The 16,582-nt window shown below is 36.9% G+C and overlaps 1 protein-coding gene across 4 annotated transcripts in view; it reads right to left on the bottom strand.

Moving 5' to 3' along the window:
* DIAPH3 (diaphanous related formin 3) overlaps positions 1-16,582 on the bottom strand; it is a 553,005-nt gene that overhangs the window by 192,782 nt on the left and 343,641 nt on the right. For all 4 annotated transcript variants that reach the window (XM_056109828.1, XM_056109829.1, XM_056109830.1 and 1 more), the window contains one exon: positions 3,545-3,669. In XM_056109828.1, coding sequence (XP_055965803.1) covers positions 3,545-3,669 — 125 coding nt within the window. The remainder of the gene's footprint in view (positions 1-3,544; positions 3,670-16,582) is intronic.

Raw genomic sequence — 16,582 nt, 5'->3', positions numbered from 1 at the left:
GAAATGAATTATATATTAAGATGGAAAAAAGCATGAAAAACAATAGTATAAGATATAGAGAGTGAGGAGGCTTTTCAGAATGGGGGAATTCTGGATAAGAAGGTTAGCATTTCACAAGTTCCTCTCTTGTGATTTACATCCTAACAGAAGTTCAGTTAAATGATTCTGTACTGTGTAAGAATAAGATCTAAGTCACCGTAGGAATTCATTGGGATAGTTCTGCAACAATGCAAATTTTTCAGAAATATCAAAAATAGTGTTACACAGTGGTACCACAGAAAGGAAAACACAATGAAGCTGCAGAGAATTTTAGGACCTTAATACAGGCAAGAGTTAACAAAACTGTCAGGTAAGTTGTGATGAATACCAAAATACATAAATGCCTAACAAATTATTATTCTAAGACATTTAGGAGAAGGGATAAGAAGAGAAAAATATAGTCAGGCAAATGTACATGCAAGGGAGAATTTCAAGGACACTCTAGGATCTATTTATTATTTCTGGTAAAGCAAGTATTCCATATTTTAAAGGTCAAAAGAAAGAAACAGCCTCTGCATGCAAAATTTTGGCATTTTTCTAATTTTCTCACTGTTAACAAATTAATATAAACATTTCACAAATAATAGTTTGAACGTAACTTATTTTTAGGTGGTAAGGATCAAACCAGGTCTCCAGCATGTAAGGAAGTCTGTCATTGAGCCATTTCCCTGGTACTGCATATAATTATTAAACAGCACCTCAAATTCAGTAGATACATTTTTCACGCAAATAGTTAAGTGATTTATTTCAGTTTTATTTCTAACTAGACCTAGCAATTGTAAATTAATATAAAGATTACTAAAATGTCTTGTGATCATAGGAATTGGATATCTTTTTTAAAGAAAATATTAAATGTGCAACTAAAAAATGAGCATGAAATGGAAAAGTAAATATATAATATGCTATAATTGAATGCTAAGAGTGAAATTTCAAATAACAAGATTGAATCATTTAATTTAAAAAATGGATTAAATAGTTCACTAAATCATGCTTAAGTATCATAATAAAAATGCATTCATTGCAACCTAATACACATTTTCACTCAGAATTGGTCAATGAACCAAGCATTTGATATGTTTTGACTAATACACATGAAAACTTAAAAAAAAACTTTGAGTATTAATAACAAACTTCAAGTACATTTTATTTCTTTGTACATTTTAGTTTTCAGTTTCTTTGATTCCTAAAACCTAAAAAGCTCACAATTTACCATTTTAATAAGATCCATATAAATGCATCTAATATTCAGAATCTGACTTGTTGTCAGTCCTAATTAAAGTAAACAAAGCTTTGCAATGAATGAATTTAATTACTTTGAAACTAGTATGTCTAAGATGAAAAGCAAACGAGTGCAATCTAATCTCAGCAAAGAATATTTATGATTATAAGCTTTGTCAATAGCAAAGTGCACCAACTGTTCATATATCTGACTTCCAAGAGATACATGAATGCTAATCAGTTCATTAGAGTCTTCTAGGTTGTGATATTTAGCGACAGGATGTAGTAGCTTTCTTGTCCATGGAGTATAATTGTACTCAGAATGAAAAATTGTTTCCAACAAAGCATCATCCTTCCTGTTTCTGATTTCCTGCTGGCTGCATTTTATGAGCTGCATACCTTTCAAGGGGCCAATATCATTCAGCGTTTTCTGACATATAAATACAAGTATGGATAGATCCTGAGATTGTCTGCTGAGCAAGAGTCTATAACCTTTACTCTAAGCAAAGAATTTCTTTTAGGTTTTATGTTCCAGAAGCCTGAGATTCAGAATTAGTCTAAACAGCAAATTATTAGAAATGGAATACAAGCAAAACCTTTTCTAAAATGGTTTCTACCTATAGGGAATAATAACAAGTACTTCAATGAACAATACTTAATGATTACAATAAACTATCACATATGAATATTTTAATATGATAAAAATGATTCGGGAGAGAAAAAGCTATGAGTAATAGAATGACTATAACTTTGTTACGACAAATTTAGTTTAAAAATGAATACTCTGACAAATGAGAAGGTACTATAAAAATAGTTTCTGATAAATAAATAGACTCAATATTTAGTTTTAAAATAACAGCCTTCTCTAGTGAAAAGATAAAAGCACCCTGCCTAATGAAAGAAGAAACTGGATGGGTAGGAGAGATACGGAAGGAAACAAATTAGCTGGGATTGATTGTTATTGGAGTGCATTTTTATGGTATTTCCCAAAAGAGACAGTGAAGAAATTTAAAATTGAACTAATTCACAATTAAGCTGAAAGCATATACAATAAAAATCTATGACAAGACAAATAATAATTTTATGATTTCCTAAATCTCAGGGGAGGAGTAACAGAAAGAGGAAATGTAGTTATTTTAAAGTATTTCTATTTAAAATAATAAAAAAGTAACTGTAAGAGTGTACAGAAGTGGGCTACACTGTCTTACAAAATTCTAAATTTTAAGGGCGGTTTTAATAATGCAGAGTTGTTATAGTTTATTATAGAAGAAAAAATGTCAGTATATTTTAAAAGAATAGTATGCAAATGAACATTAATTACAAGACATTAAAAATAATATTACTTCAATTACTCATTAAAGATTGAATCACAAAGTTAGATAAACCACATATTGAAATTCAAAAGGAATCTAAAATTAAGTAGGACACACATTTTATGCTATTAATTAAAAATATACAGATATACTTCTGTTTCATTATGTTTCACTTATTGTTTGGGCTCACATCTGACAGTGAATAGTGGTTACCTCTGGAAGTTTCTGGAGAACCATGAAATTCTGGGGTTCCTGCCTCTAAGGAATGTCCTCTATTCTTCTACATTCTCTGTCTGACCCTGAACTCACATGGAAAAACAAATATCTGAACATCTGAAAGGCAAAAATGTGTTCTTCTTACATTCCTGATTGCCATCCTCCAATTTGAAGGTTCAAATCTACCACATTTTTTAGTTGAGGATGCCATAAAGGGCTCAATTGCCTGACTTACCACTGAGTCTCACTTATATATTTCACCTCCTGGACAAAATTAATTTTTCTCATGTGAATCTGTTTTCTATTTACCAGATCAGCCAAATAATTTAGAAGTGAAAATATTCTCTCATCTATAATATGAACCTGGAATTTTAGTTGACTATTGGAAACATCATTTCCAAAGTCTGTTTCTGGTTCTTAAAGCATCTGAAAGTAACTTAATAACACTACTTTACTTAAAAAAAAAATCCTCACACAGTTTTTATAGCCTAATTCATCAGCAACATCAGAAGGAAGACATAGGAAGAGAAAAATATGAAAAAATATTATACAAGTTCATAAAAAAAAACAACCTTGAAATCAGTAGAAAGCTTATTTGTGAATTATTCATGATAAATAAAAACTGGTAAGTTTTCCTGAAACAAGCTAAGGTTCAATTATCCATGATTTGATGATGTATAATAGATTATTATGCAAAAATATTAAAATTAATAAATTACTATTCTAGTTGACTTATTATTTTGACATCAAAAGGATATAGACATCTTTGTCACAAACTTATCATGCAAGTCCTCAGGAGGGGGAAAGGTTTCCAAATCTTTCTCAAGCTGTTGGAGCTGCCTTCCCATCTGCTTCAAATTCTTTTCCAGCGTTTCTACAGAGACTAAAAGAAACTATATTGAATGTCTTGAAAGGAGAAAATTATAATTATATAAAATATATAATATATAAAATACTCTTGAAACAAAACATCTGCAAAACAAAAGAGAAAACATTTTCATAATAACCTAAGAAAAGATAAGTGGAACTTCTTTTTCAAATTCAGAAAATTTTTAATCTAGGAAAAATATGAATATCTTTAACAAATAATTTTTTTTGTTGTTGGGAAGAGGAAATGAACAGACACTTCTCTGAGCAAGATCAATGGATGGCCAACAGAAATTTGAAAAACTACTCATCACCAGTTATTAGGGAAATCAAAGTCAAGACAACAAGGAGATGTAATCTTACACAAGTGAGAAGAGCAAATATCAAAAATACTGGGAACAATCTCTACTGGTGGGCATGTGGTGAAAAGGGAACTCTCATACACTGATGGTGGGAATGTTGTCTGGCCCAACCCAATGGAAAACAGCATGAAGAGTAGTCAGTAAATTCAGAATTGAGCTTTAGATAAACCAGCACTTCTGCTTTTGGATAACTAACCACAGGATAGAAGAACATTCATTCAAAAAATGTATGCGCACCATTACTTATTGTAGTACTCAGTACAGGAGATTTGGAATCAACCAAGATATCCAATGACAGATAACTAGATCGTGATTATGTGGTATATATGCACAATGAAATATTACAGAGCTATAAGGAATGGTGAAATCATGCAAATCGCAGCAACATGGATGGAGCTGAAAGACATCATGTTAAATAAAGCCAGAAGAAGGATCAACACAGGATGACATTACTTATATATGGTATTTAGGAATAACTGGATAAGACAACACAATGTTTTAAAGAGGGGGTTTCCCTGATCAACCTTGGCCCCTGAGTATAGGAAAGAGAAAGAGTGGATGAGAGGAGACGTGGGAGAAAAAGACAGATGAGAAGCAACAGGGCCCAGGTCAGGGGATTTCAGATACAACAGGGTGGTGTTAAGGAATGATAGTACTAAATATCCAAACCACAGAGTCAACAACACTGGATCTTAAAGAGACCAGACTTTAACAACTAAACTTAGATAGGGCCTGTCAAGAGTGTAGGCTAAAACAAGTGAAAACAGAGATAGACAAATGGGACTATCTTAAACTAAGAAGCTTCTGCACCTCAAAAGAAACAGTGACCAAAATACAAAGGCAGTCTACAGAATGGGAAAGGATATTTGCCGAATACACATCCGACAAGGGGTTGATATCAAGGATATACAAAGCACTGGTTGAACTCCACGAGGAGAAAACATCCAACCCCATCAAATAATGAGGTCATGAAATGAACAGAAACTTTCTCAAAGAAGAAATCCGAATGGCTAAAGAGAACATGAGAAAATGCTGCACATCACTAATCATTAGGGAGATGCAGATCAAAACAACAATGAGATATCATTTCACACCACAGAGACTGGCCCACATCCACAAGAACAAAGGCAACCGATGCTGGCACCTATGTGGCGAGAAAGGGAGCCTCCTTCACTGCTGGAGGGAATTCCAACTGGTCCAACCCTTTTGGAAAACAGTATGGAAGATTCTCAAAAAATTAGAATTTGATCTCCCATTTGACTCAACAATACCACTACTGGGAATATATCCCAGAGAGGCAAAAATGTATAGTCAAAGTGACATCTGCACTTGTTTGTTCATTGCAGCACTGTTTACAATACACAGAATCTGGAAAAAACCTGAGTGCCCGAGAACAGATGACTGGTTAAAGAAGCTTTGGTAGATCTACACAATGGAGTACTATGCAGCTGTTAGAAAAGATGAAATCATGAAATCATATAAAAGTTGTACTACATGGAAAGTATCATGTTAAGAAAATGAGTCAGAAAGAGAGAGATAAACATAGAAAGACTGCATTCATCTGGGGAACATAAAGTAACAAAGTAGGAGACTAACACCCAAGAATGGCCGAGATTAGTAGCAGGAATTTTGCTCCATGGCTTGGAGGCCAGCTACACATGCTAGGGAAAAAGGGAGCTCAGATAGAGAAGGGAGCACCAAATAAAGGGTGTTGGGAGGAGCCTCCCAGGATGGGAGAAGCATGCTGAAAGTAGACTATAGACCAAACATAATTGCCACTCAATGGCTCTTTTGCAAACCACAACACCCAGAAGGAGAGAGAGAGAACAAGGGGGAATGCCCTGCCACAGAGGCAGGGTGAGAGGGGCGGAATGGGGAGTGGGAGGAATACTGGGATCCGTGGTGGTGGGAAATGGGCACTGGTGGAGGGATGGGTACTCGAGCATTGTACAATTGAAACCCAAGCGCAAAAATTTGTAAGTTTACAACTGTACCTCATAGTGTCTCACTAATAGAAATAAAATAAAATAAAATAAAGAGTACAGGCTAGTTGGGTGGGGCAGAGGTGGGTGGGTATGGGAGGAACCTAGAAACATTGGTAGAGGGAAGTTGCCACTGGTGGTATAATATTCTATTGCCTAAAACTATTCTATATGTCTAAAACTGAACTGTGCAAACATTTTTTTAAGTTGGAACACTTTTTATTTATTTAAAATTTTTTATCAAAAACACCTTGATTCACAAAGTAGTTTATCATGTAGTTGTTTCCAGCATTTAGTGTTCCAACACCACTAGTATGACCTTCCTTCCACCACTACCCCAGTTTTCCTCCCAATCCAATCCGCTGGGCACATAACAAATTTACTTAGGTAAAGGTAAAGGTAAAGGCCCTCCTGTTGATCATCGATTTGCTCGAGCGGGCCCAGTAACATCTCCATTGGAGACTTTGTTGTTACTGTGTCTGGCATATTGAATACTTTCGGTAGCTTGCCGGGCTCTCCGAGAGGGGCGGAGGAATCAAACTCGGGTCGGCCATGTTGGCTGCGTGCAAGGCAAACGCCCTACCCGCTGTGCTATCGCTCCAGCCCCTTAACACTGCTTATTGCAACGAAACTTTAAGAACTAGGAAATATAATGTACTTTGGTTTTTAAGTTAGTTATTATTGTAATGTTATTTGACAAAGTTATAACTTATTTGTTGTTACCATGAGTAGCATTTTATACACGTTTAATAAGATCACTGATTTAATTTTCAAGGACACATAGTAGCATTTGTGGACATTCCTGTGGACAATGAGACCACCTCGACTTTTGACTCCCACTAAAGCAAAGCCTTTCTGAAGTGATATTGGCACATAGTTTCTCCAGAGTATTTTTGCTACATGATTCCTTACTTTCTATGATCCTAAATGGTAAGTTGTATAATAGAAAAACTAAAAACCCTCCGATCATGATAGTATTTGGTATTAATCAAACTCAAATCCCCAAATCTTCCTATGCACTACTCATAGTGGTAATACATTTCCTAGGTCATAATTTTTCATATTTCTATCAGTTTGTGGCTTATTCAGAACATGTATTTGATGGAACCTATGGTGTTTCATTTTTCCTTATTTCCAAATTAGGTTTATTTGAATATACTATTCAGATGATAAAACTAGAGCCAAGTGGACAATGTCAATGTCTGAGAAGCATGGTGAAGCCACAACCTGAATGGAAAATGTTGAATTCCTCACTTCATTTTAAAAACCTTAGCTATAGAAATTAAATACCAAAATTATTTGTATTTTTGGGCTGGAGCGATAGCACAGCGGTAGGGCATTTGCCTTGCACGCAGCCAACATGGCCGACCCGAGTTCGATTCCTCCACCCTCTCTCGGAGAGCCTGGCAAGCTACTGAGAGTATCTCGCCCTCACGGCAGAGCCTGGCAAGCTACCCGTGATGTATTGGATATGCCAAACACAGTAACAACAAAGTCTCCAATGTAGACGTTACTGGGCCCACTCGAGCAAATCGATGAACAATGGGAGGACAGTGACAGTGACTTGTATTTTTAGGGTTCTTATTTGCAACATTTAACTACACAAATAAAATTGTACTAGCATGAATTTTTGTTATTATTGCATACTCTTGCCCAGTAAAATTCTAAACAATCTACCTAGAGCTTAATTCAGGATAAACACATACATAAAACCTTACAATTTAGTCTTTCGGTTCAATGTATTGTGGCACAACTCAGATTTGGTAAATATCTAAAGAAACAGTAAAGAATTACCACTTGTTCTGTTACAATAAACATGAGGCAAACACTGAAAGTGATCACAGTTCTTGAAAAGGATCACAATTGTTTTTTGACACTAAATAATTTTAATTATTTAAAAGTTAGTTTGGGCTGGAGCGATAGCACAGCAGTAGAGCGTTTGCTTTGCACACAGCCAATATGGCCGACCCGAGTTCAATTCCTCCGCCCCTCTCGGAGAGCCCGGCAAGCTACCGAGAGTATCTCGCCCGCAAGGCAGAGCCTGGCAAGCTACCCGTGGTGTATTCGATATGCCAAAACATAGTAACAAGTCTCACGATGGAGATGTTACTGGGCCCGCTCAAGCAAATTGATAACAACGGGGGGGACCGTGACCGTGACTGAAGTTCAATGATCCTCCACTATTGTCCTTGATCTTCTAGTCCCATATTCATTCTGCCCCTCTGCTCACTGCAAGAAACCAAGTCCAAGATTTGCCCCTGTTCAATAATGCCTATCTTGCTGTTTGGTGTCTCAATGTAATTTTCTAGGATGACTCACTGAATTCAGGAAAGCAATGTATTTGCTTTCGCAGTTTTATTATGAAAGACGGAACAAACCCAGGCATTGCAAAAAATGGAAGGTGGGGGGGGGGGGGCGGGAGGAAACAGAACTTTCATGTTGTCTCAATGCTCACTATCCTCCCAGCATGATGATCTGTTCATCTACACAGAAAATTCTGTATCCTGATTTCCGAGTTCTGGTTGAAGTGCTATTATATAGGCAGGATAACATTTGATCATGAGCCATTAGTGACTGACTTCAATTGCCAGTCCCTCTTGCCCAGCAAGAAGTTTGAAGGTGGACCAATCATTTTCCGTCTGATCTTGCTGGTAACAAGGCTCCTTCCCACCACAATGAATGCAATAGCTGTGATCCTCAGAGCTGTATAATAGTCCTGGGTGCTCCCGGAGCAGGACAGCTGCTTATAACTGAAAAAGAGTCCATGCTTCTCCAACTGGATGAGTGCTTGAGGTTTTGATGAAAAAAGAGAAGGGGACTAGCTCTTTTTGAAGTGCTGGATTTGGCTTGCTTATATTTTGTTGAGGATTGTTGCATGGATGTTCTTAAGAGATACAGGTCTATAGGTTCCCACTCTTATGATGTCTCTGTCTGCTTTTGGTATCAGGGAACCCTGTGACAGTGGTGGAGGGAAGCAGAGACTATAATGGAGGGTGGGATGCTATGTTTTATATATGAAACCCTATCACAATAACACTTTGGATAACATGGGGAGAGGAAAAGAGAGGAGTCTGGGGGTAGGGAAGGGAAGAGAGGGGAAAGGAGGGAGAGAGAGTGAAAGGGAAGGAAGAGAAGGGTAGAAAAATGGTACTTGCAGCTCCTATGAGACATTTTCAAGTCTGTGTTAGCCACCAGATCAGGACATATGTCCTATAGTTGTGATCTGAAGTAACTTTGAATTCCATATCAGAAAAATTGGAATTGTACCTAATACTTTTACCTCATGATATTGCATAGAAAATTAAATGATACTCCATGGGATGACTTTTTAATGCCGTACATGATAGAATGTAAATCTTAGAATTCATTAAAAAACCAAGAGCTTAAACTAAGTATTAGACTCCAAGAAACCAGTATCCTATTCTTAATCTTATCAGGAATAACGCTGTGGAAGTCAGACTTTAAATAACAATTGATGATCTTCAGATTAAAAATTAGTGACGCCTGGAAACATATTCAATCATGTAAGACCAATGTTATGAAAAGTAAGCAAGCTTGTGGCTACTTTACAGAGGGAAATCCCACTAAACCATGACTTATGCTTCAGCAGCAGAGCCTGGTTACATTACTTGGCCATTATAGTTGAGAAGATTTAAAAGTCTAATTGACCAAATTTTTAGTGTTCATTTTTAAAAATAAAGTTCAAAGCACACTTGGAGGAAAGAAGACTTGGTCAAAGTTTTGCTAAAGAAATATAAAGTTTAGAGTTACCCATGTAATGCGTAAAGCTGAAGTGTATTTAAGAATTCCCTTGGTGTATTTTTCAGCAATTATGTTTTCACAGATAGTTCTTTCATATATCTTCTAACAATTTTAGTCACACTCTTCACAAGTTTCAAGTTCTTTAAGGTCACTGACTATATTATTTTGTATTCAAAATCCTAGTTAGAGAAGCATTTCTAAATTGTACACCCTCAAAGACGTGTTAATTTACTGGTGTCTCTCTAAGTGACCTGTGCATGGATTTTCTCTCTCAAGATCTGTCACATTGCTTGACCAAGAAATTAATCTTTTTTTTTAAGTTCCTTTTCATGATTTGGAAGAAAATATAACCAGCATTAAACAGAATAGATTATTTTGAGGCAATTTCAACTTCTGTATTTTTCTCAGCTAATATTTAATCAGATAGGATATCTCTGGGTCAATTCAGACATCGTATGCCTCTGCCCCAATCCACTGCTCATCTGTAATCTTCACACCTCTGCAGGCACACAAAAAAATAAGAATTGTTTCAGGGTGCTAGAAACATCCCCGCCATAACCCTTTCTTCTCCTGCAACTCTCAAATCCAAACAATCACACTGTCTCTAGAATTTCATTTGACTAATAGAACCCAATCCTTTGCTTGAATGCTTAAGTCACTAGAATTCTTACCTCATTCCCACTCTGATCTTCTCTTTTTTTCCCCTCCAATATGTACTCTACACTCTATGTTGATATTTTCAATATAAATACTTGACTGCTTAAAACTTGGCCAGGAGATGACAACTTCTGAGTGTCACATACAATCTGGCTTGAATCTACTTCATCAACAACTGTGTTCCCCAAACAATATCCTGCTTTCAGTGTCCTCCCCAGCCCATCTCTTTCCAGTCATTCATATCTTACGCTGGAAGCAATCTGTGTATTTGCTTTACCCTTTTATGCACAACTTATTCATTTTCTTGCTTTAGAATAAGCCCAAAACTTCCTTGTGAGGTAATCGCCGACCCATCCTACAAGGGAATTATCTCAATCTTTTCAATAACTACATTTTTATCTTGTCTGTGACTTCCTTTACCAACTAACTAGAATTCCTAAAGATACTATATTACTTTTTTAAAAATTTTTATTAATGAGACACCATGAGGTACAGTTGTAGACTTACAAATTTTGTGCTTGGGTTTCAATTATACAATGATCAAATACCCATCTCTCCACCAGTGCCCATTTCCCACCACCACGGATCCCAATATCCCTCCTACCCCCCATCCCCCTATTCCACCACCCCCACTGCCTCTGTGGCACAGCATTCCCCTTTGTTCTCTCTCTACTTTTGGGTGTTGTGGTTTGCAAAAGAGGCATTGTGTGGCAATCATGTTTGGTCTATATTACTTTATAATAGCAATAGCACAGTGGGTAGGGCGTTTGCCTTGCATGTGGCTGACCCGGGTTCGATTCTTCCACCACTCTTGGAGAACCTGGCAAGCTACCTAGAGTATCCTGCCCACATGGCAGGGACTGGCAAGCTCCCTGTGGCATATTCGATATGCAAAAACCAGTAACAACAATTCTCACAACAATTCTTACTGGTGCCTGCTAGAGCAAATAGATGAACAACAGGAGGACAGTCCTACAGTGCTACTCTATTGCTTTATTTTCACCTGTAAATCTTCAATTACCTAAAAGTCTACAAAAACACACACAACACACATGATGAAAGAATGTATTTTGAATTTATCTTTAACCTCTCATTTTATGAAATTTAGAAATAAAGGGGGGAAGTGCAGTAAATTATATATCTAACATCTTAAAAGTCTAAGGTAAGTTTTAAAAATTAAGATAATTTATACACTAGGGATGCTAAAGCAGCTTTGAATGAAAATTAAAATAACAACTTTACAAATATTTGTTTAAAGCTATCAAGAATACAGGCTTTCTGTAATACAATGCCCCCTATGATTTGCTATGTTAAGATTTCAAATAAAAAATTGCAATTTGCATACATGTAAGTAAACCTCTGAAGTAATAATTCTCAGAAGTTAGAAAGTACAATGGGTAAGGCTCTTGCCTTGTCCATAGCAGACCTGGGTTCAATTCCCAGCACCCCATATGGTTGTCCAAGTCAGGCCCAGAGTGATACCTGAGTGTAGAGCCAGGAGTTACCCTTAAGCATGGCAAAGTGTGGAACAAAAAAACAAACAAAAAATATAAGTAATAGTTGTCTGTGTCTCTCAGAAATTTGGTCATTAATATATACCAAACTTACTAAAAATTGTCTCATTTTTCCTTACACTTCATGGTACACTCCAAGAAAATTGATTTCTTTAAAGAATGCTTAAACAATAACTTATTCCTATAAAACAATATAAGCATTCAAACTAAATTAACCTCCCTCTGCTCAGAGACACAATTGTTTTATGAAGGAAACTAGCAACTATAGCATTTTAGGATTTCAACAAAATGACTTTTCTCCTACAATTTTAACAATAAAGGTATTTTGTTAAGCCGTAAGAATATTATGTGAATGTGAGCTAAAAAAAATTGGATGGATAAGAACAACAAAAACCTCGGGAGAATTAATCCTAACATCAAGTAAATATAACACAAAACCTTTAAGTTCTATGATATTATAAACTCCAAGAAAGATGATGAAAAAGTAACAATCTGAAGCAAGATTAGTTTAAAAAAGTGCAAATTCCAAATAAATTCTGTCTTTCCAACAGGCAAAGGTGAACTGAAAGCAATGTAGCTGAGGGGCCAGTCTTGCATTCCACTGTTCAGCTCTTATTTCTTCTTGATGGAACCCCATATATTAATAATTTAAATTACCTAACTGGTTTACTATCCTATGGGTAATAAGGTTCCCCTCTCCCCCATCATCAAACTACAAAACACGTGCTGTACTGTTACAGTCTGTGAAGCAGGAAGGAAGAAAACAGCAGAGGAAGCCATAAGCACAGCCCATGAAAGGGCTCTAGAACATTTTGTCCATTTCCCCAATTCTGGGGATGAAGAATATAGCCTTGATCTTTCCAACCATGAATATGTTAAATGCAAACAGCTTTTTTAAAAGAGAAAGCCGTATTATTGGAAGAACATTTTATTTTTAAAAATTATAAAGTGTATAGTGTATTTATCAACAAGGATATGAAAATTCCTTCTACGAATAAAAGTCAAGAATATGATAAATTTTAAATAAAAGCGACCTACCATAAAGATACTTGTAAAGACATTCAAAATGACCCTTCAAGATAAATGTTTTGAATGCCTGGTTAAGGGTGGGGGCGTCACTGATTCTGAACATGTACCAGGGAAAATATTAGGAGCTTGACTAACAATTCTGAGATGGTCTTATTGGAGACCTAATGACTTCTGGATTGCTTATTGCTGGAAATAAAAACTTATCATCGTTTATACCTAGGGAAATTTCTTCCCTGGACTTTAATTGCTTTGGAGCATCTTCTCTTAGTCCAAATTAAACATTTTCAAGTGGGAACTTACCCAGTCCCTTGATCGAATCCTAAATTTCAACAAATGATTGTGTTGATACCTCTTCTCATTTTCTCTGACATCCAGTCAGAGGAAATTCTATTGGTTCTACCTGCCAATCTACTCATTGTCTAAATTCCTCTTTGTACTCTCACAAACTTTCTGGTTCCTGGTAGCATTATTTCTCCTTCCAGTTCAGATGTCTGCATTCATCTGCTGTCTCTGCTTTTGTAGTTGTTTGTCTCTATATATGTTCCCAACATGGAAGTCAAAACTTTCATTTCCAAAATCGTCTTTGGAAATGCAAGCCAAGTGACACTCTTCTGCTAGACACCCTTGTTTCCATTATCAGAGTAAAGGACACTTGATAGTCACAAGAAGCTAAGGGAGACACTGAATGATGCCTTCTTCAGGGTCTCCAAAAGGAACCAATCCTGAGCCAGCTCAAGACTCTGGATTCTTCGGTGTAAGAGAATAAATATCTACTTTTTTAAAGTCACCTAACAGGTGACAATTGTCACAGCTCTAGGACACTAATGTAACAAAATCTACAAGTTGGGGATTTTGCGAACTTCACAGACACCTGGGCTTCTGACAAGCAACCAGCAATTCTATCTGCAACATATGATCATGCTTAACACTCAGTCAAGGACATGTGAACCCAATTAGCAATGTGACTCAGAAGATTGCTAGAAACGCGCTCATTCTTTTCATCCTCAGCTTAGGTTTCTTTGCAGCAAATACATTTGGTGTGTTAAGCGACCTAAAGAATGCTCTCATTATGAAATTTTCTTTTTGCTAACTTCCTTGTAATTTCCTGTTTAATGATGCAAAACTGTGGTAGTAAACATTGCTTCAGGGCAAGCAGTGGAAGAGAGCTTCAAGACTTTCCTTGTCACTGTTGATACTGTCCTGTTACTTGATGTTAGCTATGGCTCTCAGGTGACACTGACAGAACTGCTTAAGTCACTGTTTCAAATCTGTAGCTGGCCAAAAATCTGCAAACACTGTAAACTGTTAGTTTCTTGAAAAGATTAATGCTGTATTGATGCCACTTTCAGTCTGCTAACCTCCAAAAAGATATAAAGGTTTTCCTGATGTGGTTTTCTTCTTCATCATCATCTATCAGCCCCGGCAGCAGCAGATTCAGTAAAGGTTCTTTGCTCAGTATCTGAAAAACCAATCTTCAGCAGCAAGCAGTTGCTCCAGACCTAAGTTCTTCAATGTCAGTCTACAGAATCCTAACTCCTTCTAGGGATTTCGGTGATGTTCTTTCTACAATTCATTCTGCTGCTCCTCAAAAGAATTTATATTTGCAATATAAAATACTGCAACACAAATGAGTCTCTAATTTAAACTTCTGATGGCCACGTAAAACAATCACTGCAATTAAAAGGTCAGGATTTAAGTAAAATGTTGCTTATCAGATAAAGTAAACATATATCCTTTTTGCAGTAAATCATGTCTACTACACACTATAATTTTCATATGTCCTGAATTATTTCATTAATACACAGTTGTATTTTATCATACTGTTAATGCTAAAAGTGTGGAACGGTCAAAAGTAAAGTTTTACACATATAACACATTAAGTATATGGAAGCTGAAATATGAAATATTTTTAAATATTAGCACTGTAGCAATGTCCTCCTGTTGTTCATCGATTTTCCTGAGTGGGCACCAGTAACATCTCCACTGTGAGACTTGTTGTTACTGTTTTTGTCATATCAAATACATCACGGATAGCTTGCCAGGCTTGTTGTGCAGGTGGAATACTCTTGGCAGCTTGCTAAGCTCTCTGAGAGAGACAGAGGAACCAATCCAACACAGGTCGGTCGCATGCAAGGCAAACACCCTACGCACTATGCTATCACTCCCCTTTTAAATGTTACCTTTCATTATATTTGACTTGTGATATATTACAATCAATTTATAACTCCTAAATATATCATGTATTTACAATGCATTAAGTTAGGGCAAGATAGAACTATATAGAAATTAATATTTAGCATTCCAAACATGACTTATTATTCTAACTTTTATCAGCAGAACCAGTCCTACACAATTAGATGACACCAAATGTTTTCATAGGTGATGGTGAAGTAATTCTAGGGATCAAGACTGTGAGGGTATCAGACATGTGAAGTATGCATAACCCCTGAGTTATGCTCCCAGCCCATCACCAACTAGTTTTATTAATTTCCACAAAACAGAGAAAAAATTAAAACCATTTATACTCTCTCAGTCCTTTTGTGAAACTAAAAACAAATAACTCAGAGTGCTACTCACCATCATCGGCTACTTGCTTATAATAAAAATATAATTCTAGGGGCTGGAATAGTAGCACACTGGGTAGGGTGTTTGCCTTGCACGCACGCAGGCTGCCTAGGTTCGATTCCCAGCATCCCATATGGTTCCCTGAGCACCACCAGGAGGAATGCCTGAGTACATGAATCAGGAGTAACCACTGTGCATAGTCGGGTGTGATCCAAAATGCTATATATATATATATATATATATATATGTGTGTGTTTGTATGTGTGAATATATATATAATATTTATAATAGCAAAGCATGGATAAGTAAAGAATTACTTATTTTTATATAATTCAGCCTATACATGTGAATACTATAAGACCAAACAAATATTATACTTTAGCATTTTGAAAAAGCATTCTGCGCAGCTAGAAACAGCCCCTAGACAGCCGGTTTTCAACCCCTGATCTGCGTGGGACGGGCACAGAGGCCCAGCTCTGGGCAACAAAGCTGAACGGCTCCAATTCCAACAGGTACAGCCCGCCCCCAAGGGCCTGGGTTCCTTTCTGGGCACGCGCAGCTAGAAACAGCCCCTAGACAGCCGGTTTTCAACCCCTGATCTGCGTGGGACGGGCACAGAGGCCCAGCTCTGGGCAACAAAGCTGAACGGCTCCAATTCCAAACAGGAGACCTTCCCAACTCCTCGCCCAGTGCCAGGGACTGTTTCCGGAGCCGCGGCCGCATCAGCGGCCGCGAAATATTTTCCCACTACATATGCCATAGGAACCATAAGCTAACTTCTTAGATGGAAACTTCTCTATTTTAGCTCAGCCACTAGAAACACAGTAGCCAATAACTCATAAGCCTATCTTAACTCACACTGCATATCAAGCAGAATAGTAACAGTGAACGTGAAGGACTAAACCACACCTCTCACAATGGTAAAGCAACGCAAAAGCCCATCAAACTTTCATATTGAAGAGTCTAGCCCAGATGACACCAACAGTACTGTAGTGTTAGACAACCTCTCTGACAAGGAATTCAGAAGGGAGCTACTTAGGATGCTTAGGGAATTAAAA

Source organism: Sorex fumeus, unplaced genomic scaffold (assembly GCF_029834395.1).
Source record: "Sorex fumeus unplaced genomic scaffold, SorFum_2.1 ptg000008l, whole genome shotgun sequence".
Lineage (NCBI taxonomy): Eukaryota > Metazoa > Chordata > Mammalia > Eulipotyphla > Soricidae > Sorex > Sorex fumeus.
Note: the sequence above shows the minus strand (reverse complement) of the source record. Positions and strands in the feature narration are given on the sequence as shown.